This window comes from Prionailurus viverrinus, chromosome B4 (genome assembly GCF_022837055.1).
Source record: "Prionailurus viverrinus isolate Anna chromosome B4, UM_Priviv_1.0, whole genome shotgun sequence".
NCBI classification, from domain to species: Eukaryota; Metazoa; Chordata; class Mammalia; order Carnivora; family Felidae; genus Prionailurus; species Prionailurus viverrinus.
Window position 1 is genome coordinate 120130166 of NC_062567.1, and position 27050 is coordinate 120157215.

At 39.2% G+C, this 27050-nt stretch overlaps 1 protein-coding gene across 5 annotated transcripts in view; it reads right to left on the reverse strand.

Annotated features, from left to right (window-relative positions):
• IGF1 (insulin like growth factor 1) overlaps positions 1-27050 on the reverse strand; it is a 77849-nt gene that overhangs the window by 8524 nt on the left and 42275 nt on the right. For 2 of the 5 annotated variants that reach the window (XM_047868255.1, XM_047868256.1), the window contains exons 3-4: positions 13702-13883; positions 12034-12195 (exon numbers count right to left, since the gene is read on the reverse strand). In XM_047868255.1, the coding sequence (XP_047724211.1) occupies positions 12034-12195; positions 13702-13883 (344 nt within the window). Of the gene's footprint in view, positions 1-12033; positions 12196-13701; positions 13884-27050 lie in introns of those variants that run through there. The other 3 variants (XM_047868258.1, XM_047868259.1, XM_047868257.1) reach the window with 2 other exon arrangements.

Sequence of the window (27050 nt, forward strand, 5' to 3'; positions counted from 1 at the left end):
TTTAAAATCCTGGCACTTTCCCCCAAATATCATACAACTTTACCAAGTCCATTTAATGTTCATATGTTGCTGTACAAAACATCTACCGTTAAGCTACCAGTAAGTTTGTATTTCTAATCTTACATGTTATTCTGCTTGCTTAGGAATTCTCCCGACAAATGGAAGAAAGACAAATGGGGCTACAGAGTAGGATCACTACTGTCCCAAACTCCTTGAAACATTTCTGTTCAATACTCAGTGGACCCTGCTGATGGTAGGTGGCTCCCAAAATGGCGATTATTAAGGATACCACTTCTCTACCAAACTGCTAGCCAAATAACAGGTCTAGAAATATACTAATTTGAGTTTGCCTTTTTTTCTGTTTAACAGGCATACCAGCTTGGAAAAGAAGGTTTTTAAGAATCTGGATAATGCCCACATAGGAAAATGCTCAAGAATGAAATAGTAACAAATTAAAAGAAAGCCAAAGGAGGTGCTTAATCTCCAATCTTTCTCTTAAACCAAATTAATCCCAGATTTACAGAATAAAAAAATTCAGGTATCTTCTGTATTTCCCTCTTCAGATTCATGAAGGCCACAGCAAAAGGGATTGAGTTTAGATTGGTCAATCATATAGATCTTATCCTTTTCCCCAACAGAGAGATTCTTTTTCTTTTCTCTCAAAGTGGAGGTGTAAAGTGTCAGTCTGAGCACAGGGATATTCTGGCCCATTTCTTCTGGGTCTGTTTCGGCATTGCAGCAAAACCATGAGCAGAAACTCACTTGAGTAGAGCAGTCATTGCTCCAAGTAGCATGGTTCCCATGCACAAACGCGTAAGGTGGAGGCCATTCAAAACCAGCTGGGATGTTGTCTGGTTTGCATTTGGCTCTCTTCCCAGGTTCTCACATGTGACTTCTTTGTTGCAGACAATGATGGTGACAAAACAAAAGCACTCAGGGATTTGGTCTCAGTCGCATCTGTTGCTTTGCTCATTGTCTTAATTTAATTATGCTGGCCACCCTTGACAATGGGCAGCAAGTGGAGGCATGTTAGAAGCAGCCGGAGCTGGCACCCACTTTCAATGCACTTCTTGAGGGTTATGAAACTGTCCCACATTCAGCCAAGCAAAAACTTTTCACTTCAACAGCTTGTCCAAGACAAACAAACCAGCTGAAACTGTTTCTAGTATGCAACTAGACAGATTTTTGAAAGGAAAACAGTAGTGAGTAAATACTGTTTCCTATTGACACCAGGGAAGGTAAGATTATTTAAAAAAAAAAAAAAAGTTGGTCCTCTAGCTCACTCAGGTTGGTTGAGGAAATTTATCACTCTGAAGGAAACCAACTCATCAGGGAATAGGTTTCAAGGTCCTAATATGCGATATACATTCTAACACATTATGTACCATGCACAGATATTTAGGAAGCAGAAAAATGCCCTGAAATGTTGCATGACATTCACATTCTCCCATTGTCTCTTGGCTCTTATCCTAGCTCCTAACTTTATAAAGGAAAACAATCCACAAACTTTTTGATTAAAAAGATCACTGAGAGCTAATAACAATGGCAGTAACAGTAACCTTGATTAACATTTGCAGACACATTATACTTTACACAGTGATCTCTAGTAAGGTGATATTATTTGCTTCAGTCCATTTATAATCTGAGGCTTGCTAACATTTGGTGACTTGCTTGAGGTCACATAAGAACAAATTGATAGACCTAGGACTAATAAGAAAACAATTTATTATTTAAATAAGATAATTTTATCACTTAGGGGCTGGGCACTATATTATGTATGTTAATTGCATATATTTTTCTTAATTCTTCTAGTTCTCTTGGGGATGGACACTATGTCTTGCCCATTTTACCTTGAAGGAATCTGAATCTTAGAAAACTTGCCTAATTTTTTATAAGGAAGATGTGACCATGGTTGGGATTTGTACCAGTTCCCTCTGATTCTGGAGCTCATCAGTTAGCCACTCTACCATATTGCTTCCCCAAAAGATAAAACAATATTGGGTATTTCAAAATCCAAATCTCTTTCCAATGACAATAACTAACAATGTTATGAGCTGCCCATGATCCCAGATGGTGGTAGATTCTTGTTTAAAGGGTAAGGCAAGACTCTAAACTAAGGGGTAGGGTCCCTCCCTGACCACAAGTGTGAGTTGGGCCCCATGTCTATTATTATTGATAGAAATCTAGTAGCACAATATTCAATTAGTAAGAGTGAACCCTGTGGATATTATAAGCCCTTTTTTTGCTGCCTATCTTTATGAGATTTTGCCTGAGAAACAGTATCTAAAAGAAGGATGATAATAGTCTCTTTAAATTTCAGAAAGGAAGTAGTGATGTTTTCAATAGACTGTTTCCATCTCAACTACTCCAAACAAGTAAGTATTGTATGACATAAAGTCTAAGAAAAGCCTGGCTCCCTATAAAAAAATGCTGGGAAGTTATTGTCCAGCATGGAATATCAGCAGCTATTGTATAGCATAAAGTCATAATTCAGCATTGACCTTCTGTTAAAAAGGGCAAAATGAGGAAAAAAGATCATATAATTGGAAAGATCACCCACATATCAGCTCTTTACCTGTTGAAAAAAAACATGTTATAGCTATTTTGCTGGTTTGGCCTGGAGACACATGAAATTGTGGAGAGTGGTTTAAATATTTCAGTATCAACTTTGATATCTCTTTACTTCAGGGAATCACAAGTTCAAATTCCATGAGAGTTGGGTCAGCCTTTCATCTCTGGGAGCCAAGAGAGTAAGTGTCATGCAATCTACTCAGCGCTTTGGGGTGTGACTTTTAAAACCAAAGGACAAAGGTGCACATTCTGAGAGGCTGGTAGGATGGTTGCCTCTCTAGCAAAGTGAAAGGTATATAGACTGGACACAATGTCAGTCTGTTCAGACTCTTATTTTTTTTGGAAGTTACCTCATCCTACTTTTTCTGTGGTTATGATGGTAATGGCCATTTTTCCAATATTACCCTTTCCTCTAGCCATGGGGAATGGCCCAGAGCTGGCACCTCACCCAATGCCAAGACTGAGTTTGGTGGGGATAGAAGGTCACCCATTCCTGAGAAACACGAGATTCCTTTGTTGGCAAACTTTCGGTTCAAGGACTCCCTAGTGACTTTTCTGAACTTTTCCTTAGCCTGTATGGCAGTATAGGACACTTTCACCCAATGTTCTCTCTCCCTCCCCTTCTCCTTCACTTGGAGTCAGACTTGCATTGTGTTCTGAGGGCTTGCCCAGGCTTCCTCGTTCCTCCCCTATTTCCTTTCACACTGGTATTTTTCCTAATGAAATCCTACTCTTTTAGCCTAGTCTCATCTTGGTTTCCCCAAAGACCTAGGCTTACATACCTGGTATAGATCCCATCTCCCCACGTAGGAATTAAGGGACCTTTGACAATCACTATATTGCTCTCTCCTTCTCAGTTTCCTCTTCTGTAAAACGAAAGAGTGGGGTAAGGGCACCCACCTCATAATGTTGTTATGAATGCATGTGTTTACCCTTACACATTTACCTGGCATAGTTGTGTGTGAGAAAGCCTACTATTTCAAGGGCCCTTGATTTTGATCTATTCTGTGAACTCATTTATTAGCAACATCAGTCTGCTCAGGCTTCTTTGCTATCAGAGTTTACTCTGCCTCTATCTTTGTTGGAGTATTGATGTGCTACAGAGTAATGTATGTGTTTGTTTCCCCACTGAAAAGTAAGCTCCTTGAGCACAAGTAGCGTGTCTCCTTCATCTCCCTACCCTCCCCATAGACATGGTGCTTTGAGCAAACATAGCAAACCAGGAAATTCTTGCTAAATTGTTTAAATTTTTCTGAAGAAGTAGCACAATAGAGTTCAGGCCAATAGCAACCCTTGCATGGCGTCCTACTTTTACTGTCGTCTTCACAGGGACAAACAGCACAGAGCCCCTCCTGTCTTGCAACTCACAATTAGTAGGTTGTGGTACAAGAAATATCAATGGAAAAATGCAGAAAAGAGAGGGTGGTACATGGTTAACACCATGGAGTCCATTTTGAGTATAGATTCTGGTCTGGCCACTTGTTAGAGCAAGACTTTGGCAAGACTTTTAGCCTTACTCAGCCCAGGTTTTTACATCTATACAATGGGGATAATTTTAGTATTTACCCTACAGGCTTATGGTGAAGATTTACTGAAATAATTCACTATAAACCTTACCACAGGGCTTGTGCTTAATAAATACCAGGTGTTCTCACTGTCCACCCCCCATTTTATAGTTATTGCCATCAAAGAGCATCCCATGGCAGGGTGCTGTCCTTTCCCTGGCTGGAGAAAGGGAATCTACTTATTGGGTGCTCAGAGCTCCCTTGAGTGCTGGGATAGCAGATGTATACCTCTTTTTTTTTTAGTGACTGGTGCATCCCTAGGAATCCCCGGGATTTAGGGAATTTATATTTGTCCCATAATTATTCCCAGATTATCCTGATTTAGCAACTTTCTTACTCTTCAAAAGATACCACCTGACTCCATTTAAATATTTCTGTCTGTGATGTAAGAAATCACTACCAAAATTGTTTAAAAGCCTGGGAAAGAAATAAAAGGAAAAAAAAGGCACTGAAGGGTATTTTCCCTCATTGGCAAGAGGTATTTATGTTGCCTTTAATAGTCTTGAAGGATGTTGTAAAACACTTCAGGGTTCAGTCTGCTTAGACTGTTGATTTTATGGGCAGCTTGTTTAGTTAGCTGTTTGTGTTTGTGTTACATTTTTAAATTAAAAAAAAAAAAAGATTAAGCACACTATCTTTCCCAGAAGGAGTTGATTTTGGAATTGCTGAAAGGTTCAAATGTTGTGGTATTTTAAAAAGTGAAACACCAGATTCTAGCAATTTCACTGATATGTGCTAAAGATTCAGCACATTTTTACCTAAAAACTGGATTTGATTATTTTTTTCTCTCAAGCCTCCAAAATGCCATTGTTTCATCTGACATACAACTTATGCAGGGGTACTTACAGTGGTGTATGCAGTGATTTATCTTACAATGTTCTGAGGCCCAGGGTTGTACCTTTCAGTGTCATTTCAACACCATAGTGAAGAGTTCACAGAATCGGTAGGAAAGGGTGTTGTCCTCCACTCATTCTTTGTGTGTGTGACACATCTGGGCAGAACACTCAAATGTTGTGTTCTAAATTTTTCTCCTCACTGAGTTGAGAGAAATTTTGGAAGTTTGGAAGGCTTGTCTGAACTTTTAGGATGAACAAAATAACACTATGACAAGTTAAAGTGATTTGCATCTGTTTGAGGTTGATGGGAGCCTTTCAGCATATAAAAGTAAACACACATGGTGCCAGACGGAGCTTTTCCAGGACAAAAACATGGCACAAGAACAATTCATGAGTGTATAGGTTTTAGAAATCAGAATTGCTTCGTTGTGCCATCATCACTTTTACCTCCATCCTAATATTCGTTTCAAGAAGGAAGCATGTCATTATTTACAGAAGGACAAGCCAGAGCATCCACTAGTGGCTTAAGTCAACCAATACTGACAAAGTAACAGTATGATGCTATATATTTATTGATTCATTTATACTTTTCTTATTTTCTAGTCCTGCAATGCCTCATGAAACTACTCAAGCATGCCACACTCACACCATGACATGAATATTGCATACCCTCCAAGTCTACAACAGTCCAACTGATTGGAAATTCTTGTCCAACCCTCAACCTGCCATGGTCTTGAACCTAATCATTCGAAATTTTTGTTTTGCCATAACTGTGATCTATGGCTAAGAAAAGAGCACATCATATTTTCACAGATGGCAGAGATGGTTGGTCTTTGATTGCTTGACCTCCTGGAGCTGGCCAGACAGAAAGCCCCACGCAAGCATTTATATATTTTACACAGAATTATATTAAAACTTTTGACATATGAATCCCATCTTGGAAGCCTGGGCCACTTGGTCAGTTTGGGTTTGATGTAAAATCTCTTGGTCCCTCATTGGGAACTTAGGTATTATTTTACCAGACAGAGGAGTTGCCATCATGTACAGCCTTTCATAGGTCTTACTCTTAACATCCTACCTTCTTACAGGAATTCTGATCCTACCAGTTAGAGGAGCCAAGGAGGATGGTAGAAATGATTGCCACCTTCTTTCCAGACTGACAGTGACACATGCCTACTCAAATAAATGTATGTTCCTTTATTTGATCCAATGGGAACAAATGTGTATGCCCAAGTGAATTGAGGAGGTTAGACGTTTATGGTTACAGAAGGGGAACATGGTAGAAAAAGGCACTTAATAGTTTTTGCCAATACCCCCAATCTCTAATAGAAATAGGGGAAGAGAATGCTGGAACGAAGACAGGCTGGATGCAATGACTTTTGTGCTAAGTCAAGAATTAGACCTGAAAATTTCTATAGTTGCAAATTGGTTCTGTATGAAAGTTTCTGTTTTCTGATTTATAGAGTCACTCTCTTTCTCTATAGATCAGATTGGAAGTAGTTGAAATCCTTCGACCCTTAGGTACAACAGAAAGAAAACCAACTTCTTTCTGCCCCCTCAGTAATGTTTCCTTTATTTCCTAAATAATATTTAACTTAGTACTAAACCTGGGCCTTTGAGAAGACAAAGGGATAATGTGATTTCTCCTGAACGAAGATTAGTTTTCCATAAGAATGTGCCTTCAGTGAAAGAAAAGCAAAGAAACTGCATTTATCTATACTTTTGGAAAGTGATTCACCCTAAATTCCTAGTGATTGAAACAATGCTAGAACACAAAACTATACAAACACACACACACACACACACACACACACACACACACGCACGTGGAGAAGGTAAAGAATCCCTTTCTTCTCAAAGCTATTTTCTGTAGTTAATTACAGATTGTAAATTACCAGCAAGGGCATTTAAAATTAAAATTAGTTGGTTGTACCAATAAGCATTCTTATTTCTATCAAACTTCCACTTTTTCAAAAAAGTTAGTTTCCTGACCAAAGGTCTTAAAACTGTAACCACATTAGTTAATAAAATAAAGCTAGGAATTTTCCAAAATGTTTTCTAGCTTTTGTTACTTATCTAGCAGTAGCCCATCAGATCTGTAATTGAGCTTCTAGTATATGGTGAGAACTTTCCTGGCTGCTCTCAAGAAGTATCAGATATGGACTCACAGGCCCATTGTCCCACATCGCACATAATTTCCCTGCTGTTCTCAATTTCTATTTCTCTCTTTTTGAGTTTAAATATAAGTCTGTCTTTCTAAGCAATCTCTTTTGGTTGGTGGATAAAAGTGAGGTAGCACTAAAGGCATAACAGAGCCCCATTAAAGATGAACCCCAATGTCAGGGAAAGGTGCTCAAATTTCAGTTAACACCCTGAGGATGGAGAAGCTGATTTTGACCTGGAAGTTTGGTAGCCATTGAGGAACATTTGCTAACCTCACCCGCTCCTTTAAAAATGGATTTGTCTTGCTTATTAGGTCAGTAAATACTGTCACTGATTTTCAAAGAAATCTGGTAGCTGGGCTTTCATTCATTTTGATGAGCATACAACCTGAGGAATTCTTCACTGAAAGAAAAGCCAAGAAACTCTATTTACCTATAATTTTGGAAAATGATTTACCCCAAATTCCTAACCTCATAAAAGGGCATTCTGCTGCTGCTTCACCTAAAACAGTTTATCTTCTTATTGCTACCAAAGGCTTCCACTTTAACTTCAAACTATCAGCTTTGCCCTTGGATTAAAAGTCAACTCCATGTTACCTAGTAAATAGTGCAAAAGCCCTATTCCTTTCACATAGACAAGTAAAAAGAATAGATTTCATCTTTCCCCAGGGATGTTAATATACTTAAGAAACTGCAAAATGTATTACTTAAGAAAAGATTATTTCTTGGTGGTGGTTGGTGGGAGGGAGGTGGTCAAGGGGTGACGGGAGGGAGAAGGGTCTCTTTGAGGACTCTTTTTTTTTTTTTGCTTCTTTTTCCACCCTTACATCCTAACAGCACGCACATTCGAAGCTGTATGAGCTTTTGTTTGTTTTCAAGAGATGTTTGAAAGAAGATCAAATGCCTGTGAAAGGCACTGGATCGGCAGCCCTAGAAACTGAAATGTCCCGGAAGCTGTGTGAGCCCGGAAATATCCCACATTTCTATTTACTTTGGCAATTTTACTTAAAACTAGTAAGAGCTGGAGTTCATGCTACAATTAAATTTTCCTCAGGCACCATGAAATGAAAACACATATTACATTTGATTTTAACTGGTTGAGAAAAATGGTGGTTTTTTGAAAGTTCATTCTGTGACCTTGAAGTAAAAGTTAGCAGTTCCTCACATGGGAGAGCTGAGCTTCCATTTAAGTTGGAATTATTCATAGCACTGGTGTTCTCTGGGTTGGAAGGGCTCTTAGATCACTGAGTTCCCTTCTATCATCTGCTTGAAACCCTACAATTCAGAAGTGCTGAAAATTCACCAGAAAGTGCTGGCAAAGTTGGCCTCGAAGGTTTTGGTGATACAAGACTCACTTCCACATGAAGAGATCTGTTTCTTTTTCAGATGGCTCGAATTTTCAGAACTAGGTAAAATAATATTAACTAAAACTCTAATAGTGATTACTATGTGCCAGGTACCATTTTAAGCAATATAAAAGTTTGTGCACACACATTCACATACATAATCTCAATAAATTCTCACAACTGTAGGAGACAGATTCAATCAGCACCATCATTTGACAGATGAGTAAAATAAGGCACAGGTAAATGACATGATTTGCCCAAAGCCACACCACCAGTAAGTGAGAATCAGGATTTGAACCCAGGCAGTGTTCTTAGCCAGGTATTCTTAACTACTATGTTTTATTGCCTCTTCAGTCCTTATAACTCTCCTTCATGCCTAGTACAGAGGATGGCACATTGTAGGTGCTCAATAAAAATATTTTTCAACAAATTTATTTCAGGATCATGATTTCTTATATCTTCCCATTTGTTTTACACACAGTCAATTTGCCCTAAGAGAAACAGTAGAATTTTAAATGATGATCAATACTCTGCCTACTTCAAGAAAGCAGCAAGGAGAGAGATAGGTACATAACATTCACTATAAAGTACTACTCAGACAGTTGCCACCTTTAGCAGTAGGTCCATGAATGATTTCAATTTAAGCTATAGAGGGAAGTTCTAAACAGGCAAGACTTGGGTCAGTGCAACTCTTTGCTCTCCTTTTTTTTACTATGTCCTTGCCCTGCTATCCTATGCCAGGACAAGAGGAGTCATTTCATCTCAGCAATGCTACTCATTTTTATGGTCTTTCTCTTCCGCTATTAAGCTGCATATAACAATTATTTGTCTGTCTATTTCATCCATCCATCCATCTAGCATTATATGCCATGTATCACTAGGTGCTTAGTATTGATACTAGAAAGGAGGAGATGGAAAGACTATAATAGATGCTTCCTGTTTACCTCGTTCATATTATTCAGAAATCATATGTTAGGAATTCAAGATGACTGCTTTAGAGTTGATAAAACCCATTCTAAGAAGAAGTGCATTATAAGCCATAGTGTGAGAGTTAAGCATTCTTTAACTAGAAAGTTCTATTTCTTTTTTTTTCTTTTAAAGTCTTTGCCTTACTTCTTTTGAATGAAGTTTATCATAGAGGATAATTAATAGCTTATCCAAAGCCTTGAGTCATAATTGACATTTACTCAGTCAACAGTGAAATAGGGAAGAGAAAATCTCTAAGGAACATTTCCATAGGACACAAATCATTAATTCTTCTGAAGAACTTGAAGAGCCATCTGTGTTTGCAGGCTACTCTCAGGTGGTAGTCACAGTAAATATTGGCTTATGCCTGAGGCTGGTTCCAAAGCATGGATGTTTTAGCAGAAGAACTCAGCATCTCCTGAATAAGGTGGCTGGCTAGATGGGCTTAGGCACCAGCCTAGCTTTTGTCATTTCAGATCAGCCAGCCTTTTGTAACCACAGCAGAAGTGGCTTGGCTCCCATTTGGGGCTTTGACATGCTTCTGACTGGACGTTTTCCTCCTGGGCTAAGTCTTGGGCATGGCCTTATATGTTTTGTTATGTTATGTTATGTTATGTTATGTTATGTTATGTTATATTTATTATATAATCCTGGGTTTTCACTGGACCATAGAGGAAGAATGATCCTGAAGTAGAAATACAGCAGGGACATGAAGGACCAGGAAGAAAGTTTCCTTTATACCATGACATCTTCAAAGTAGGTTACTTGGATGAAATGCTTCACTTCTTGGTTTAGTCATCTTCTTACCCAAAGTCTCATTATTTGCTTGACTGACCACTTTTCTCTTATACCCTCTCTCAGCATTTATAATTCACAATTTGGATGATCTGGAGACTTTTTGCTTTATATCTATTAAGACTCTAACCCTACTAATTAAATCAGAGACGCTGAAGGAGAAGATTTACAAGACCTAAATTCTGTGATTCTACTTAGCTCTTTTTACCCTCAGGGAAATCCAACCCCTTGCTCTCATTCATGTTCTTCCTTCTGGTGGAAAAATATTGAATTAATGGAAGATTTCATCTGCCTATTTCTGCCCCATATTTTCCTTTTGGAATTCTTTCTTAGTCCATGTTGATTATGTGCTCTTCTCTGCTGGCCAGAAGGAGGGCAGCTTAGAACTCAAGTACGTCTTTACCCTTTTGTGGATCTCTGTATCCTTGTCTTTATTTTTTTTTTTTAATTTTTTTTTTCAATGTTTATTTATTTTTGGGACAGAGAGAGACAGAGCATGAACGGGGGAGGGGCAGAGAGAGGGAGACACAGAATCGGAAACAGGCTCCAGGCTCTGAGCCATCGGCCCAGAGCCTGACGCGGGGCTCGAACTCACGGACCGCGAGATCGTGACCTGGCTGAAGTCGGACGCTTAACCGACTGCGCCACCCAGGCGCCCCTGTATCCTTGTCTTTAAAATGAAAGGATTGAGCCAACGAACTTCAGCTCTAAAGTAACACGGTCCTAGGGTTTCCATGGAACAGAAACTCATAGGATTTCATATATGAAAACCTAGATTTGTGCGTGTGTTTGTGTGTGTATGTGCGTGTGTGTGACAGAGACAGATAGACATACACACAGGTTTATAGGAGATAGAATCAGAGGCAGTGATCAGACATTAGGAATCTGTTCTGGGCTGAATTGTGTCTCTCCTCAGCAATTCATATGTTAAAGTCCTGACTCCCAGTACCTAGAGTCCTGATTCCCAATACCTAAACTGTTTCCTATTTGGAGATACGGTATTTACAGAGGTAATTTAGTTAAAATGAGGTCAACACCTTCACCTGGACTTTCAGCTTCCAGAAATGTGTGAAAATATCTGTTGCTTAAGCCACCCAGTCTGTGGCGATTGTTATGGCAGCCCAAGCAGACCAATACATCTTTTATATCTGATTCCAAAGTGCAAAAAAAGAAAAGGTTCAATGACTCCTCTTGCAGGTTACCCCACAGGCTTCATAGGCCTTTAAGCAAATACTGGATGCCCTTTGGCCTCAACCTGGACTTGACTAAGAAATGCAGCCTCCAATGACACTGCAGGAAAGAAAATCTGGGAACTTCTATGACACAATTCAGTCTTGCTGAGAATTTTGGGCTAATATTTAACTCTGGACATATATTGACATGGGCAATTCTTCTATAATAGCTTCACACAAGATTTAAAAATACATGTAAAAGCCTTGAATTTTGTCTTAATTCTTTAACTCTCATTTGTTTTTGGGGGGAGGGGAATGTAGTGTCTTATTTGCCTTTTTTATAATTTTTGTTCTTTTTCATTCTTGCCACTGTCTTTCTTTGGACTTCCTTGAGCATTACGTTTTTCTTTTCCATTGTCTCCATGTTTGTTATCCACATTCTACAACAGGTTACTTCTCTTCCTTCCATCACATTCATTATCTAGCTCCACCAGGCCTACTGTTCTTCATTCCTCTATAGCACTTCCCACTTTTCTTTATCGCTGTCTGCTTCTCTCTCATCGTCCTTGCCTCTGTCTGCTTAGTCCTTCTCTCCTCCATTTTCCTTTTTGCCTCTGTGTTCAGTTTCTAGCTCCAGTCTCCCTTCTCTGCTCTTTCTTCTTTCCTTTCATCTGCTGACTTGCTTCCGTCCCCACCTTCTGCTCCCCTCCTGGGTGTTTCTTTGGCCCACCTTTCCTTCTCCTCTGAGACTTCGTTTTCTTGGTGGTAGATGGGGGATGATACTGTAAACATCACAAAAATAATTGCATTGAGAACAGGTGGTTCCCTTGGTGTCCCAGAAGACAGAGCCTTTGAGTCAGCCCAGAATGCCCGGGATCCATGTGGCACAGGAGACAGCACTGGTGCTGGAGGGATGTCTAGGCCTCAGTCACAAGAACCAAGCTTCTAGAACTTTGGGACTGATCTCTAATCCCCACCCCCTCCCCAACTGGAAATTGAGAGGCACTGAGCCACCTAGGAAGAGAAAGAATTAACCTGTCTTTGTCCCCGCAAGCACACTTCTCAGCCACATTCTCCTGAGTTACTTCTGTGGTACTTCCTCCCTGACTCACCCATTGGCTACTGTGTTCTCTCTGCACCAGACTGTGCCCAGTCCCTTTCCATCATTCAAGCTGGATCCCTGGGGTCACATCTCTGCTAAGCTCCCTGGTCCTCCTCCAGGCTCAGCTGCAGTTTAGGACCAGGAAGCAGTAAATGTGTCATTGTGAACTTCTTGGTTTCTCTTCTTATGCTTTCTGCACAATGCTAGTTTGGCCTCCAAAGAGTAAAACTGCAGTTTTTTTTTGTTTGGGTTTTTGGTTTTTGGTTTTTTAAATAGTGCCCCCAAGGAGACCCTAATGAGAGCTTTTCTTTCCTTACTCACCCATCCTCACTTTATTTTTTTCTCCTTCACCTACCACCTGCTCTTTAGTTCTCATTCTTTCTACTTAGTTACTAGAATTTAATCACTTCTACTCATTTCTTCACCCATTCAACAAAATTTATCAAGTGGCTAATGTGTATTAGATGATTTATGTTGCTTTGGATGGCATAAATAGTGCCTCTGAGGTTTGTTTGAAGTCTAGTTCATAGAAAAAGACATCTACAGATTTTGATCATTAGAAATTTCTAGGTGTTCTGAGAACCAAACAGAAATTTCTGTTTTTAATATATTTTTCTTTAATCAGGTTTGCCATTGAATGTGAGTTTCAAATACTTCTCATTTTAGCACATTTTTTTCTTTGCATCTTTGCAGAATACCAGGACTTGAAAAGTTTTGTGCTTTGTTATTAATTTTAATTATGACAGATGCTAACACTTGTCCAACAGTTACTTTGTGCAGAACGTGAAAAGAATTGCATGTGTATTTATTAATTCTTAAAACAACCTGATGCAGTAGGTATTGTATCAGTTTTACCGATGAAACTAACGCTTGGATAGGTTATGTTATTTGGCCACGGGCTCTCAGCTGGTGACTGGTGAAGCTAGGACTTCAGTTTTATCTGATACCAAAGCTCACATTTAGTGACTGTTCTCCATTGTCTTCCAGTATCAGACTGTCCAGAGCAGTGAAAAGGAGACTTTGCAATGTGGAGTGACCAAAGGGATGGACATCTGAGGTGAGAATGGTGGTTTTTTGACATGGAAGCCAGGAGACTATGGGACATAGTTTCTGTTTGGTCTACCCACAGGCATAAGATACCTCAGTCTCTTGAGGATGTTGGATCCCTCCCCAACAGCTGGCTTACCTTCTGAGCCTTGGGCATGTCAGTGTGGCGCTGCGCACGGACTGAGCGGGCAGACTTGGCAGGCTTGAGGGGTGCACAGTACATCTCTAGCCGCCTCAGATCACAGCTCCGGAAGCAGCACTCATCCACGATGCCTGTCTGAGGTGCCCTCCGACTGCTGGAGCCATACCCCGTGGGCTTGTCTGTACAAATCAAACAGAGGGGCCTGGCTTTAGAGGGGAATCAGCTATCTTCACAGTTCCACCCAGCCCCTGGAGCCTCTCCTCTCCCCACACCTGGTCAACCTACACACCTCAACCTCTTCCTGAAGCTTCCCCAACAATTCCTGATCCCACAGATTCTTCTGGATCACAGTGTGTCTCTAGACTCTGCATTACACTCCTTAGCACTAACTCATGCACCATGCAGTTTATTTTTGTTAATTCTCAAGTTCTCAGAAGCCTGTAGTCAAGGATCTTATCTATGCCCAAACCCAGTCTTTCCTTATATATTCCCTTAGTTTGGAGGCTGCTAAGAATATTAATTAAAGGAAGATCATGTTTCAAGTTTTCTTCATCTTTTTAGCAAATTTACATAGTTTTTATGCACAGGATGGCTCAAGTGTTTACTCTTTTGCTTAACTGCTTCCATTGTAACATCAGATTGAGTTTCAAAGGGCTCCTCATTTTACTGATGTTGCTTAAGGTCATTCATGCAGTAAGGGATGGAGCCAGGGCTCCAACTCAGATCTATTCCCTGCAAAGTTCAAGTTCCTCAGACAGCCCAGGAGATCTGTTGAGTAGCTATGGACAAGACACTTAAGCCTCCTGGGGCCCAGTTTACCCATTTGTAAAGTAGGTTTAATATATTTCTTATAAGGTTCTTTAAGGATTACATGAAAAAAATGCACTAAAGGTGCTTAGAACACCCCCTGACATATAGCAGGTCCTAAATAAATATTGGTTCACCTTCTCTGAGTATCCTTTTCCGGGATCTTATATGGTCTCTGAAGAAACAGCTTTTGTATTAGCTGCATCCAGAAGCCTTGGAACTTGGAATTGGTAGCAATATTAGTGTTACAGGGCTTCCTCTCCTTTCACCCTAGAGAGACCAGAGCAATCAATTCTGTTTTCTTATAGAATAACTACTACACTGAGACAGAATGAACTAAGTGTCCATCTTTCATGTGATTCTAATTGCCCAGAGGGCATATGATGAATCAAATTTCTTTTGATATTTACAAATCAATTAGACCTCTTTACTTGGCAAGTAGGTTTTGGTTTAGTTTTATTTTGTTTTGTTTTGATTTGGACACACTTTTCCTGGCTCTACAACTAAAAGAGAGGGCAAAACAAGCTTACAGGAACTTAAAATGTACCTGAATTCTTTGTAAACTGTTTGTCACAGTAGAACTTCTGTTGAGTCAAATATTGCTTATATACCAATAGATAAAACAGACAAAAGTGAAACTGCTCTGGCTTGGGCAAAGGCAGGGGGACAGGATCTTGGCTTTCTCTCCTCCCAAGGGAGGTAGGGGGCCTGGGTCTTCTGCACTGATATCCAGGCTTCATGGAAGAAAATTTGTGAACCACTGATCCAGAAGAATCCAACTCATCAATCTGGCATTTATTTGATCTTTATTCCTGACAGAGAAGATAATGTTATATTTTAAATAAAAAGTCTTAGGTTTGTATCATAATGACACCATTCTTCAGAATGGAGTTTTGAAAGTCAAAATCTTCATGTATATTTTGAACTCCCTCGTTAGGGAAGATCAGACCCATGGTAATGGCCTGCTACCAAACTAGTCTGGCTGCCTTGCTGCTTGAAGGGCCAACCATTCATGGCATCCTCCACAAACCCAAATGTTTTCCTGATGTTTGGCACAGGAGCCTGGGGATGCTTCCTCCCTGTAAGGCAGGTTTATTGTCATACTTAGGGCAGCTGGGGGGTAGTAACTCAGTGAGGGTTCATTTGTGGTCTCTTTGGGTGGGGTCTGCTTTCTTGCTTAGGGGCAAACCCTGTGGGCGCCTCATGGTTGAGAGGTTTGGGAGGGACCAGTCAGCTGGCCCCACATGAGGCCTCAGCAGTGCTTTCACTTGCCATTGGAGGATCTACCAGTGCAGAAGACTTGTTCTTCTCGCCAGCCAGGCCCTGGCAAGCTGAGACTCGACCAGTCCCTTGGGCAATGTAAACAATATTTTTTGTTTTTTGTTTTTTGTTTTTTGTTTTTTGTTTTTATAATCTTTTCCTGGGACTATAAATTAGAGGAAAGACACAAATGAGCTTACATGGTTCTTTGTAATCCACAAAGGACTTCTACATACTTCTTGCTAAGTGGTTATTTCAAGAGATTGAAGGGGTCAGCCAGTTGAGAGTAGCTGATACACTTTGGTTTTTCTCTTAGGGTGAAGGAGAAAGTGACTCAGCCTACCTTGAGGTATCCCTGTTGTCCATCACGGGTAATGATTGCTCTTTGTCAAAAGTATACATTTCTTAATGAGACATAATTGGGATTCGTTTGTTGTGTAATATAGAATAGTAATCTGATGCTTGGAGGTAGGGTGGTAAAGGTGATTCCAAAAACCTTCAAACTTGGCTAATTCAGAAACAACTGATTTCAAAATTCATCCTTGTGGGTTGAATATGGAGAGGGATAGGCTTTGCAATGCCTGGACCTCTTTAGCATTTCCATTTCATGCATCTCTAATATAATGTTCCTTCTAGAGGAAGACACCAACCTTAATCTTGGGAAGGCAGAAAACACTGTATGTATTGCATACTCCCTTCTTGGAGATTCTCAATAGCCATGAAACTCACCACAGTTCTATTTCCTCTTATGAAATAGAAAGTAATCATCAACATAGCAAAAATAATAACACATACTGGGCATGTGCTTTGTCACCTCTCTTAGCTGATCTCAGAGTTTGACATGGCTCAGTTCTATAAAATAGCTGTGCTTCTAGGTCAATGAATTTAGGAACAGAAATTTAGGACTTTTCTGTAATGCTCCATAAAGAAAATTGACCTCATGTCCATATTTGTTTGGCTTTTTTTTTTAAATGTTGTTGAAATGGTGGTATAAAAACTTGGATTTTTACCATAAATGTAACTACTGGTTGTCTTTAGCTACCATAATTCTAGAGAGATGATTTTCTTTGACTATTCATAATATTACAATGGACTAACTGTATTTCATTTGGAATATATGAATATAATAAGTGTTTAGTTATGACCTTTTGAAATTTAATTCATCCTTTGAAGTATGCTATAGGCTTGATTTCTGGTTCTATATCAAGATATGTAACAAAAAAACACATTTCTCACTAATTGAGAGGCCATAGTTGAGGGTCAAGTTTTGTCCTTTATCTTTCAAATACCTCATATTACTTCTTTTTCTTTTTTAATTGAAGTATCATTGACATACACTATTATATTAGTTCCAGGTGTACAACATAGTGATTCAACATTATACATTATGAAATGATCATCATGATAAATCTAGCTATCATCTGTCACCATACAAAGTTTTACAATATTATTAACTATTACCTCTGTTGCACATTGCATCCCCGTTTCTCATTTATTTTATAACTGGAAGTTTGTACCTTTTAATCCCCTTCCCTATGTTGCCCATCCCTCACCCTCTCCCCTCTGGCAACTACCAGATTGTTTTCTGTATCTGTGAGTCAGTTTCTATTTTGATTTGTTTGTTCATTTGTTTTTTTAGATTCCACATATAAGTGAAATCGTATGTTATCTGTCTTTCTCAATCTAACTTATTTCACTTAGTGTGATACTTCTAGGTCCATTCGTGTTGTTACGAAGGGCAAAATTCCACTGTTTTTTTATGGTTGAGTCATATTCCATTGTATATACTATATACTACATCTTGTGTATTCATTCCTCTATTGATGGACACTTAAGTTGCTTCCATATCTTGCCCATTGTAAATAATGTTGCAGTGAACATAGAGGGGCATAAATCTTTTCAAATTAGTGTTTCATTCTTTTCAGATAAATACCCAAAAGTGGAATTGTTGGATTATATGAAAATTAAATTTTTAATTTTTTAAGAAACCTCCATAGTTTTCCATAGTGGCTGTACCATTTTGCATTCCCACTACAAGTATACTCATATTGCTTTTTTTCTAACAACAAAGTAAAAGGGTGCCTGGGTGCCTCAGTCAGTTGAGTGTCCAACTCTTGACTTTGGCTCATGTCATGATCCCAGGGTCTTGGGCTTGGATCCCAAGCCCCGTGTTGGGTTCCACGCTGAGCATGCAGCCTGCTTAAGATTCTCTCTCTCTCTCTCTCTCTCTCTCCCCCTCTGCCCCTTGCCCCCACTTGTGCTCTTTCTCTAAAAAACAAACAAAACAAAAAATAATGACATTTGTTGGTATGGTCAAAACTAGAAGTCTGAAACTATGTGGTTTGCTAGAAAGGCAGTAAAATAATTTGCTCCAGTATAAATTTTGAGAAAAATAGGGATTTTTTTAAAAAATTTTTTTTTCAACGTTTTTTATTTATTTTTGGGACAGAGAGAGACAGAGCATGAATGGGGGAGGGGCAGAGAGAGAGGGAGACACAGAATTGGAAACAGGCTCCAGGCTCTGAGCCATCAGCCCAGAGCCTGATGCGGGGCTCGAACTCACGGACCGTGAGATCGTGACCTGGCTGAAGTCAGACGCTTAACCGACTGCCTAAAATAGGGATTTTTTAAATGACATCTAAATTACAGCTATTGTTATTATGATTAATTTTTAAATGAGATGGAATGAATTGTTCTATCCTTACCTTTAAAAACTCATTAGTAGGGTGCTTGGGTGGCTCAGTTGGTTAAGCATATCACTCTTGATTTTGGCTGAGGCCATGATCTCATAGTTTCGTGAGTTTGTGCTCTAGCTCAGGCTCTGTGCTGACCCTGCAGAGCCTGTTTGGGATTCTCTCTCTTTCTCTCTGCCCCTTCAAGCTCATGCTCTGTCTCTCTCAAAATAAATAAACTTTAAAAAAATAAAAGCTCCTCATTAGTAACTATGTAATTCTACTCCAGTGGGCAGAGTCAGAATTGGTAGGTGAACAGGAAACAATATTGCCTTAGTATAAGAAAAAAACCAGCAATTTGTGTTCAAAAGTATTAAAAATGGGACAAACTTCTTTTAAAGGTAATGACCTTCCCATTTCTAGAAACAGTTAAGTAAAGGCTGTCTGAACACCTGCCAGAGATCCTAGGAGCATACTCCTGTATTGTACACAACATATGACTGCCATGGTCCTATTTCAAAGATTCTCTAACAAGTAAAGAAATGTAGGAGAAAACCCTTCTAGGGCAAATATTCAATATGGTTGGAAGCTACTTACATTATCTTCAAAAAAGAGGTTCAAATATTTTTTAACTTAGAAAGCAAAAATATTTTTTCTATTTGTCACTTGAGTTCCCCAAGAGTCTTAAAATATTTTTCTCCCTTGAAACTGCCACAAAACAAATAGAATAGAAAAGGGATAGACCTTTCTACAACTAGTATAGTCCCAGAGTTCTGTGGTACTGGTCACTTCATTAAGAAATGACCATCTACTCACTCAACCATTAGCATGAAGAGACAACGCATGTATAAAATTTCACAGAAGTTTTCTTGCTGACAGAATCTTGACATTGAAATTTTATATATTTATTTTATCAGTAGTTTTTCTCCAAAGCATGCACATCAAATATTGCTTAGCAGACAAGCTGGCCACCACCTAACCTAGGCTTTGACTGCTCTATGTGTAGACATAATGCATAGTCACAGTGCACTGCTGTATCTTGAAAGTTGGCCAACAGACAGAATTCCAATGGTTAAGCAGCTGGCTTCTATAATAATAGCACTTCCCTTTAAATAATGCATGGTCAGTGGAGTAATTCAATAATCTTCAGGGCAAACTTGCTAGTTACAAGGGTTTTGGGCAGAATTGTGGCATCATCAAAACCACACCAATTAGCTGAGTCTCACATTTTGTCATGGATGCAAGCAACTTGCTTCCCTCCATCTCTGAAGGAGAAGGTGTAATTCTGAGATTTAACTGGGGTCATCACTTCTAGAACAAAGAGTTCTAATTGTTCATTACTAGTAAAAATGGTACTACCTTTACTGTTGCTATATATGCTTGTGTTTCTTATAGGCTTCTCAGAATACAGTTGGGATGCTGTACCCAATTTTAATTTCCTTTGAAACTTCCCTCTTCTTGAGAAAGCTTTACTTTAATTATTTCAACCCTATCAGTGGCAAGAGGAGACACTAATTTGAAGAATATGTATTTATTTTTTCTTAATTATTTTTAAATGTTTATTTACTTATTTTGAAAGAGACAGAGAGAGAGTGAAGGAGAGAGAGAGAATCCCAAGCAGGTTCCATACTCAGTGCAGAGCCTAACACAGGGCTCAATCCCACAAACCATGAGATTATGACCTGAGCTGAAATCAAGAGTCAGACACTTAAGTGACTGAGCCACCCAAGAGCCCCAAGAATCAGTATTTAAATAATGAAAAATGCAAACATTTTGCAAATAAAGAAATATCCAGTTCTGAAAAAACACCTTGCTACTTTTTGGATTCTGAGGAATAAAACTATTCTTTAGAAATTGCTAATAGGAGTAGGTTCTAAAGTCAATCATATTTTGAAAGCAGAAAAAAATAAGTAAGACAATTCAAGCTGGCTATTCCTAGAAAATTCATGATTATGCGTTTGATAGAAAACACAGATGGGGTTATTAAGTAATAATAAACTACTTTCCATTTAACTTTGATTAACTGATGATTGATCACAAAATTAAATACTATACTGAGAATCTACAGAAGCCAAAAAATTAGGTTTCTTACACCAGCTATTTATCCAAAACCTCCAGGCATGTTGACAATTTAGAGTAACTCAGAATGGTTAGTTTCTTAAGGCAACATTTCCCCATGGGCCATCTTGTCTCATAAAAAAAATCATTCAGTTGACATAATTTTGCATGGTATACTGTAGGAAAGTTGAGTAAAATATAAGTAATCTTAAAGTTGTCTCTATTTTAGCATTTTAATTGCTATTTTCATTTGTGGAAAAGTGAGAATCACTTCTCAATCCTTCCTACACATTTTATGGGTTTATATGGAAAACTGGACTCCTTTTGTGAATTCCTAATGTAAGGAAAATTGTAATAAGACTGTTTATTCAAACCCAACATGTAATACACTGATGGGTGAATTCATAGGATTTGCATTTAACTCAAGGCCTTTTGATGAGTCATTATTTTACCTTTTAAACAAATTCTGTAGAAATCACACTTGAATGAAAACAGTTATTGAGATATATGTCCCATTGTGCTTAGTAAAGATATGGAAAGAAGCTTTCACGACTGTAGGCCAGGCACATCATTATGCACTTAGAATAACATGGTATATACATACACGTGTATCAGGGAGTCAAGTGACTTACCATCATATCAAAGCTACTATAAAACACTTTGAAATTAAGATTGTTTTTGAAGAATTTTTTCTAAAATATATACCTATTGCTTGCCTTATATGTTGTAGTGGACTCTATATATTTCTGCTTCCCTGCAGAAGGATCTTTCCAAGTAGGATTGACCTTTGGCATCTGTAAAAGTGAACGCTGAGAAAATGTCCTCTTGTCTATGAACTACATGTCATGAACTTTTCTGGAAAACCTATCACATTTTGGTATTGATTTCACTCTGGTTTATGTTAATTTTTAATTGCCAGTGTTTGCTGGTCCCAATACTTCTCAGTTGGACGAGGTCATCTTTTCTAGGAATCTTGGCCCTATTTGACCCACCTCTACACCCACCACTCAGCACCTCTTTCTCAGGTACTAAATCCCTACAACCCCAAAAGATCAAAGTATTCTCATTACCCAATCAAGTGAATGTGTGTCTGTGGGTCTGAAAGGAATGAAACAGAGATCTATGGGGCTTCCCCTTTCTTTAAACCCTCCTTTCTTTTGGAAGCCTCAACTCAAGGACAGGTGTAAAAATAATGCGATTTAATTCGCCTCCATCTCTAAGATCAGGATGCTAAAGCACAAGGCCCAGGGACAAGAAAACTAGAGACTCAGAGAAGAAACATTACCGTTTTAGGACTCTGGATAAATGGTCCAACAGAGTGGGAAGCAACATGATGTATTGCTTTAGTCTGATACAATGCCCTGGAGGATGAGCGTCTTGCCAGGACAGCACAATTTACTAGCTTAGGTCTGATTCCAGGGCTTGGAGGAGATAGATGTAGCCAACAAAATTATACTTTGGCAAGAGAAATGCTTTGCTGGACAGAAATGTTGTCCTAAGGGAATGGTTTGGTTTATCAACGTCTAAGGTAAAAGATAATCAAATGCCAAGAGGTCATTTTTATGTTTGAATTACTTCAGTTGGGCCTGCTATATACGTTAGCTACCATTTTCTAGTTATGTAGTTTCAATTATTTAGAACATATTATGGGATTAGAGTATTATCTGCCAGTGACATCAGTCATACCAGTGAAGGAGACAATATGTGCACTGGCTAAAAGCACAGGTTTTGGAGTCAGACAGACCTGGATTCTGCCACTTATTCTACTGTTTACCTTGGGCAAGGCACCAAAATCTTCTAAGACTCAAAGGTTGTATGAAATGGACATATGTAAAAGAGTACACATCAGTCCCAGGACCGATGGGAAGATCAAGCAATAATGTACGTAAAGTATTTTACACAATGTCTGGTACACAGTAAAGCCTAAAATAAATGTTAGCTATAATAGTAATTATTATTATGGAGTGGAGTTGAGTTGGATAACATAGCTAGCTGGGCAGGTATCCTCTTCCTCTCTTCCTCTTAAAAATACATCTTTTCCAAAGTTTGGTTGAAAAAGATCCTTTCTAGATAAAGGAGGACTGTTCTCAATTAAAATAAATGAATCACTGTTCTTTTTAAAGGATATTCAAACTACATGCTGTATAGCCTGTTCTAAATAATTTTAATCTGGAATAGACACCCTCAGAATGGATCCTCATATCAAGTCAAACAAAGCAAAGTCATATGGGCTTTATCTTGACCTTTTGTTACCTTATATTTCTCCCCAACAGTTTTTCACTGTTAGCATCCACGTCCATCTGCTTATTTCAAAAACAGTGTTGCAAGGCATGAGATGGGTATGGGCAAAATAGATGATCAGAAGTGGTTTCCCAATCACTTTCAACCAGCCTATGTATCTTTCTCTTTTTACTTTGCTTCATGCCTCATCTCTTTCTTTTCTCTTCTTCCTCTATTTCTTCTCCCCTGCTATTGACAGCCACTGACGTTTTTACCACTGATGAATTTTAGCACAAAAGTTGATGCTATGCAGACTTCACGGGAATTAGTGTTTAGTTCTCTCCCTGGAATGACTGAAAGTGGGGCTCCCTGTCCTGCCAACCACACTTTGGGAATAAGCAGTCAGCAAGTATACAGTGTCACCAGGCCCACTTAATCACCACTCCATCTTGGACCCATGCCTGAATGAGATGAAAACAGACAAGAGAAAGAATACGGAGGGACATTGAGGAATTGCATATATGGACTTCAGTTATCTAATTTTTTTTTGAGAAAGGCTATGACGGAAATTGTAAGATGAGTCTGGCTCCAACCTGGAGATTGCAGCCATGCTACCAACATTATCTCCTACACTTGCATTGTTATTGTTCGTTTACTCTTTCAGATGTGAGAAGAGAGGCCTTGTAGGCAAAACATAAGGCACTGGTGAATAGAGGGTAACGCCTCTCTCTCGGGTGCCACAGAAAGATGAATCAGCCAAAAGGGTATTAAAACACATTCTCTTTATTTTTAGTTTCACTCTAAAGTCTATCATTTCTCTTTTCTTTGCAACTTGGCACCTGCCTTGCGTTCTCAGGGGCCCTGTTCCCTGTCAGTCTCCTCACTCAGGCCTCTGTGTTTTGCTCAGGGTGCATCTGGAGATTTTCCCAGGGGTGGGTGTGACACGGTCAGGATGGCAGGTGAAGGGGGTGACAGCTGCCAGGGCAGTCTGGCGTGTCTGAAGGAGAGTGTTGGGAGGTGGAGGCCCGTAAGGAGAGGCACTGGGCCTGCATCAGGGAGTGAGCTGTTGGAAGGCAGCCTCCACAGCAGCAGAGACAGCCCTTGGCATCACTGCAGAGAAGAAACAGCCAGAGTCAGCGACAGACTGAACACAGAGAAGAGGAGGGAGAGAAAAGGTGGTTAGGGCGTTACATGATATAAATAACTACACGGAGCTCACTTCAGTGCCAGTTGGGTTGTGTGTGATGTCCCTTTCATGCCGGTGTTGTGAACAGTGTTGTTCCTGAACCGAAAGGTCCTGGGAAGTGTTTCTGTAGCACCTAGAACCATGCCATATGCAGAGAGGGAATAAAAAGAAGGCAATGTGGTATACTGAAAACAACATTGGATTTTTGCCTCAGATCCTTTGTGCAAACTCACAAGTCACCCGAACTCTCTGAGATTTAGTTTTCTCACATCGACAAAACAAAGTACTTATAGTATCAAGCGCTCCTTCTAATAGTATGACTCAGGATTATCTGGATGGTTATGCTATCCACTTTTTAATCAATAATGTGTATATGGCATATCAGTGCTTCTCCCTAATAATAGGAAAACATATAGTGAAGAGAAGTTTGATGAGAGAACAAGGAGTTTCCTCTTTGTCAGGTTTAATTTTAGATGAAAATAAGATTTATAGGCCGAATTTAAGGAAAGCAGGGATCAGTGTTGAATTTGATGGAGGCAAATAGGGAATGTCCAACGTGGAGGTGGGTTTGAGTAAGAGGAGAGGACAAGACCATCTATGGGGATTGCAGAAGCCGGTTCAAGGAAGATACAGGTGTGAATTAGAAACAGGATAAGAAAGAGAGTCATTTATTGGAGCTATTGAAACAGTAGAAAGAACCAAACTATATTCTGAAAATCAGGGTCCTGAAGGCTTTGAGGAATAAGTGAGCCATGGCCTTCACTTATGTGGGCACTTGGAAATGAGGATTAGCGTGAAATCCTGGGCACCACCTTTGATCATTACCCTTCACGAAGCTGCATCTTCAAAAGATGAGTAAGTGACAAGCCCTAGGAAGGTTGCTAATGTTGTTGACTAAAGTGCTAAGCATTGTAACCCTTGCTGTGGCTGATTTTTATTTCACTGGTTTCCTTGGTGTCTATGAATAGTATATGAATCCTATATGATATTCAGTTCCTTCCAGAGGGACAGATACATAGTTTCCCTGGAAAATCCTAGCTACAACTACATGTTGTCTCATCTCTGATAAAGTGAACAGACTTCCAGACAGGTCATCATCTCTACTTTTGGTACCCAAGATCTGCCCAGAGCAAAATTACAAGATGACCATTGTAACATGTCTTTTCAAACATCACTCCCTTTTGTAGTAAAATAAACTAATGTTAAGGTTATTAAAGTTTAAAAATCTGTACAAGAAGTTCTCAAGAAAGTCATAGTATTTATCAAAATACCAAGCAGGTATGCAGACTGAGGCTGAATAACTTATTTAGAGTGATTATATTATTTCAGGAACTTTCGGCTAAAATCTGGACTCATGAGACCATCCTTTGTTTCTTTTTTTTTTCTATTAAATTTCTATTAAACTGCTATATTTTCTCTCTCTTTTCTCTTAATTGATTGCTTAAACATGACCAAGAGACTTTAAGTGCTTTCCTCAAATTATTGTATTTTATAATTTCATATATCTTTGGACATGATAGCAAACTGGAGGTCAACTAAAGAGGTTTCTTAGTAATCTGGCAATCACTAAACTGTTAGCTTTTAGCCACCCACTCATCCCAACCTCCTTCCCCCAAGTATTTTTTTTTCTGAGTTGAAGAAGTAAATTATGAATAAGAAGAGAGAGAGAGGTGTGGTTAAGTTGTAGCTTATCTCCAAGATAAAAACTTTTCTTAATTGTATTTCATCTAAGACTGTTACCATGCCTACCTCTTCAAAACTTATTAATGCTATTTAACAAATATTATCAATGAAGAAAATTCTCTGTTTCTCTTATTTATTTTACTAAATTCAGCAAAGAAAAGTACTTTCATCTTGTGATATTGAGAAATCATCAAAGAGAAACCAAACTCTTTTATTTTTATTTTTTTCTCACATAGTCAAACATGCTGTGAATAACTACATCGCTCTGCTCTGGGACCCCACTCTGAAGCAATGGCCTCTTGGCCTTCTGGCCGGTCACTCACTTCCATGAATTTACTTTCTGAGAACTAAAGACAGTTGCCCCGGAAGTCATTTTTCAGTTTATCACAAAACCTTTGTCCATGGTTGGGGAATTAGTTAGCCTCATTAGGAACAAGGGACATGAGGGCTAATATAGCTGGGGAGGCTCCTTTGTGCAGGAACTCTGGGCCAGGAAAACTGCTTGTGGGACATTTTATTTCCCACAACACTTGCTTTCTGTCTGCTCTCTTTGGCTCAGATCTGGGTCTGGGAAGGTTGCATGGAGGCATTGCTTATGCTAATAATTTGGCATAATTAGCTCTGTCCTAACTTAAGCAGGAAGTGAGGGCCCAAGTTCAGAGGCTAAAAGATCTCTTCTGATGCATAGTCTTTTAGCAGGGTAGCCTCCATTCTCCCTTCCCAGCATTCCAGCAAGTACCTTCTTCCTTGCAACACTACACCAAGCCCCCCACATCTGTGGGAAAGGAGAATATCAAATCCTTTGACCACTTGATAGGTATGGTCTCTATAATCCCCACCATGTCGATTAGATGCATATTTGTATAAAAACTGCATGTATAAACCTTTAGGATGATGAGAAGAAATGATCCTCAAGGTTTTATAACAACTTTTGTATACTTGGGATGAGAGGAGAGAAGCAAAGCTTTTTGACTGAGTAGTAGGGTTTGTGATAAGAGAACTGTGAGTGCAAGTCACTGTTGACTTTTAAAGAAAAGAGTGATAGGTAAAGGTGGGCTGTTGGTTTAGAAACATTTTAATTACTTCTAAAGACTTGCTAACATTTATTTTTATTCTCAAACAACTTCTTGTCTTCTACCTCTTCTCCTCCTTTGCTTTTGGTTCAAGATGATACTCTGGTAAAGGTCACTTGTGAAGTCCTGATCTTCACATATCTTCTCCCTGAACCAGTGCTCCCATGGTCCACTGAGACCTGCCCTTGGCAGGCATTTCCTGCAGTCAGACTATGAATCGTCATAAATTCCTTGCATTCTTCACAACATCTGTGCCTTCTTTTGCCACATCTTTTTTCCTGGTACTCAACAAGCCACAAATTACCCTGGACTTCTCTTTCCAGGCTGTTGATGTCTTAACACTCTCCTTTCAAACCAAATTCCTCTCTTGTCCTTGGCTGTGGCTCT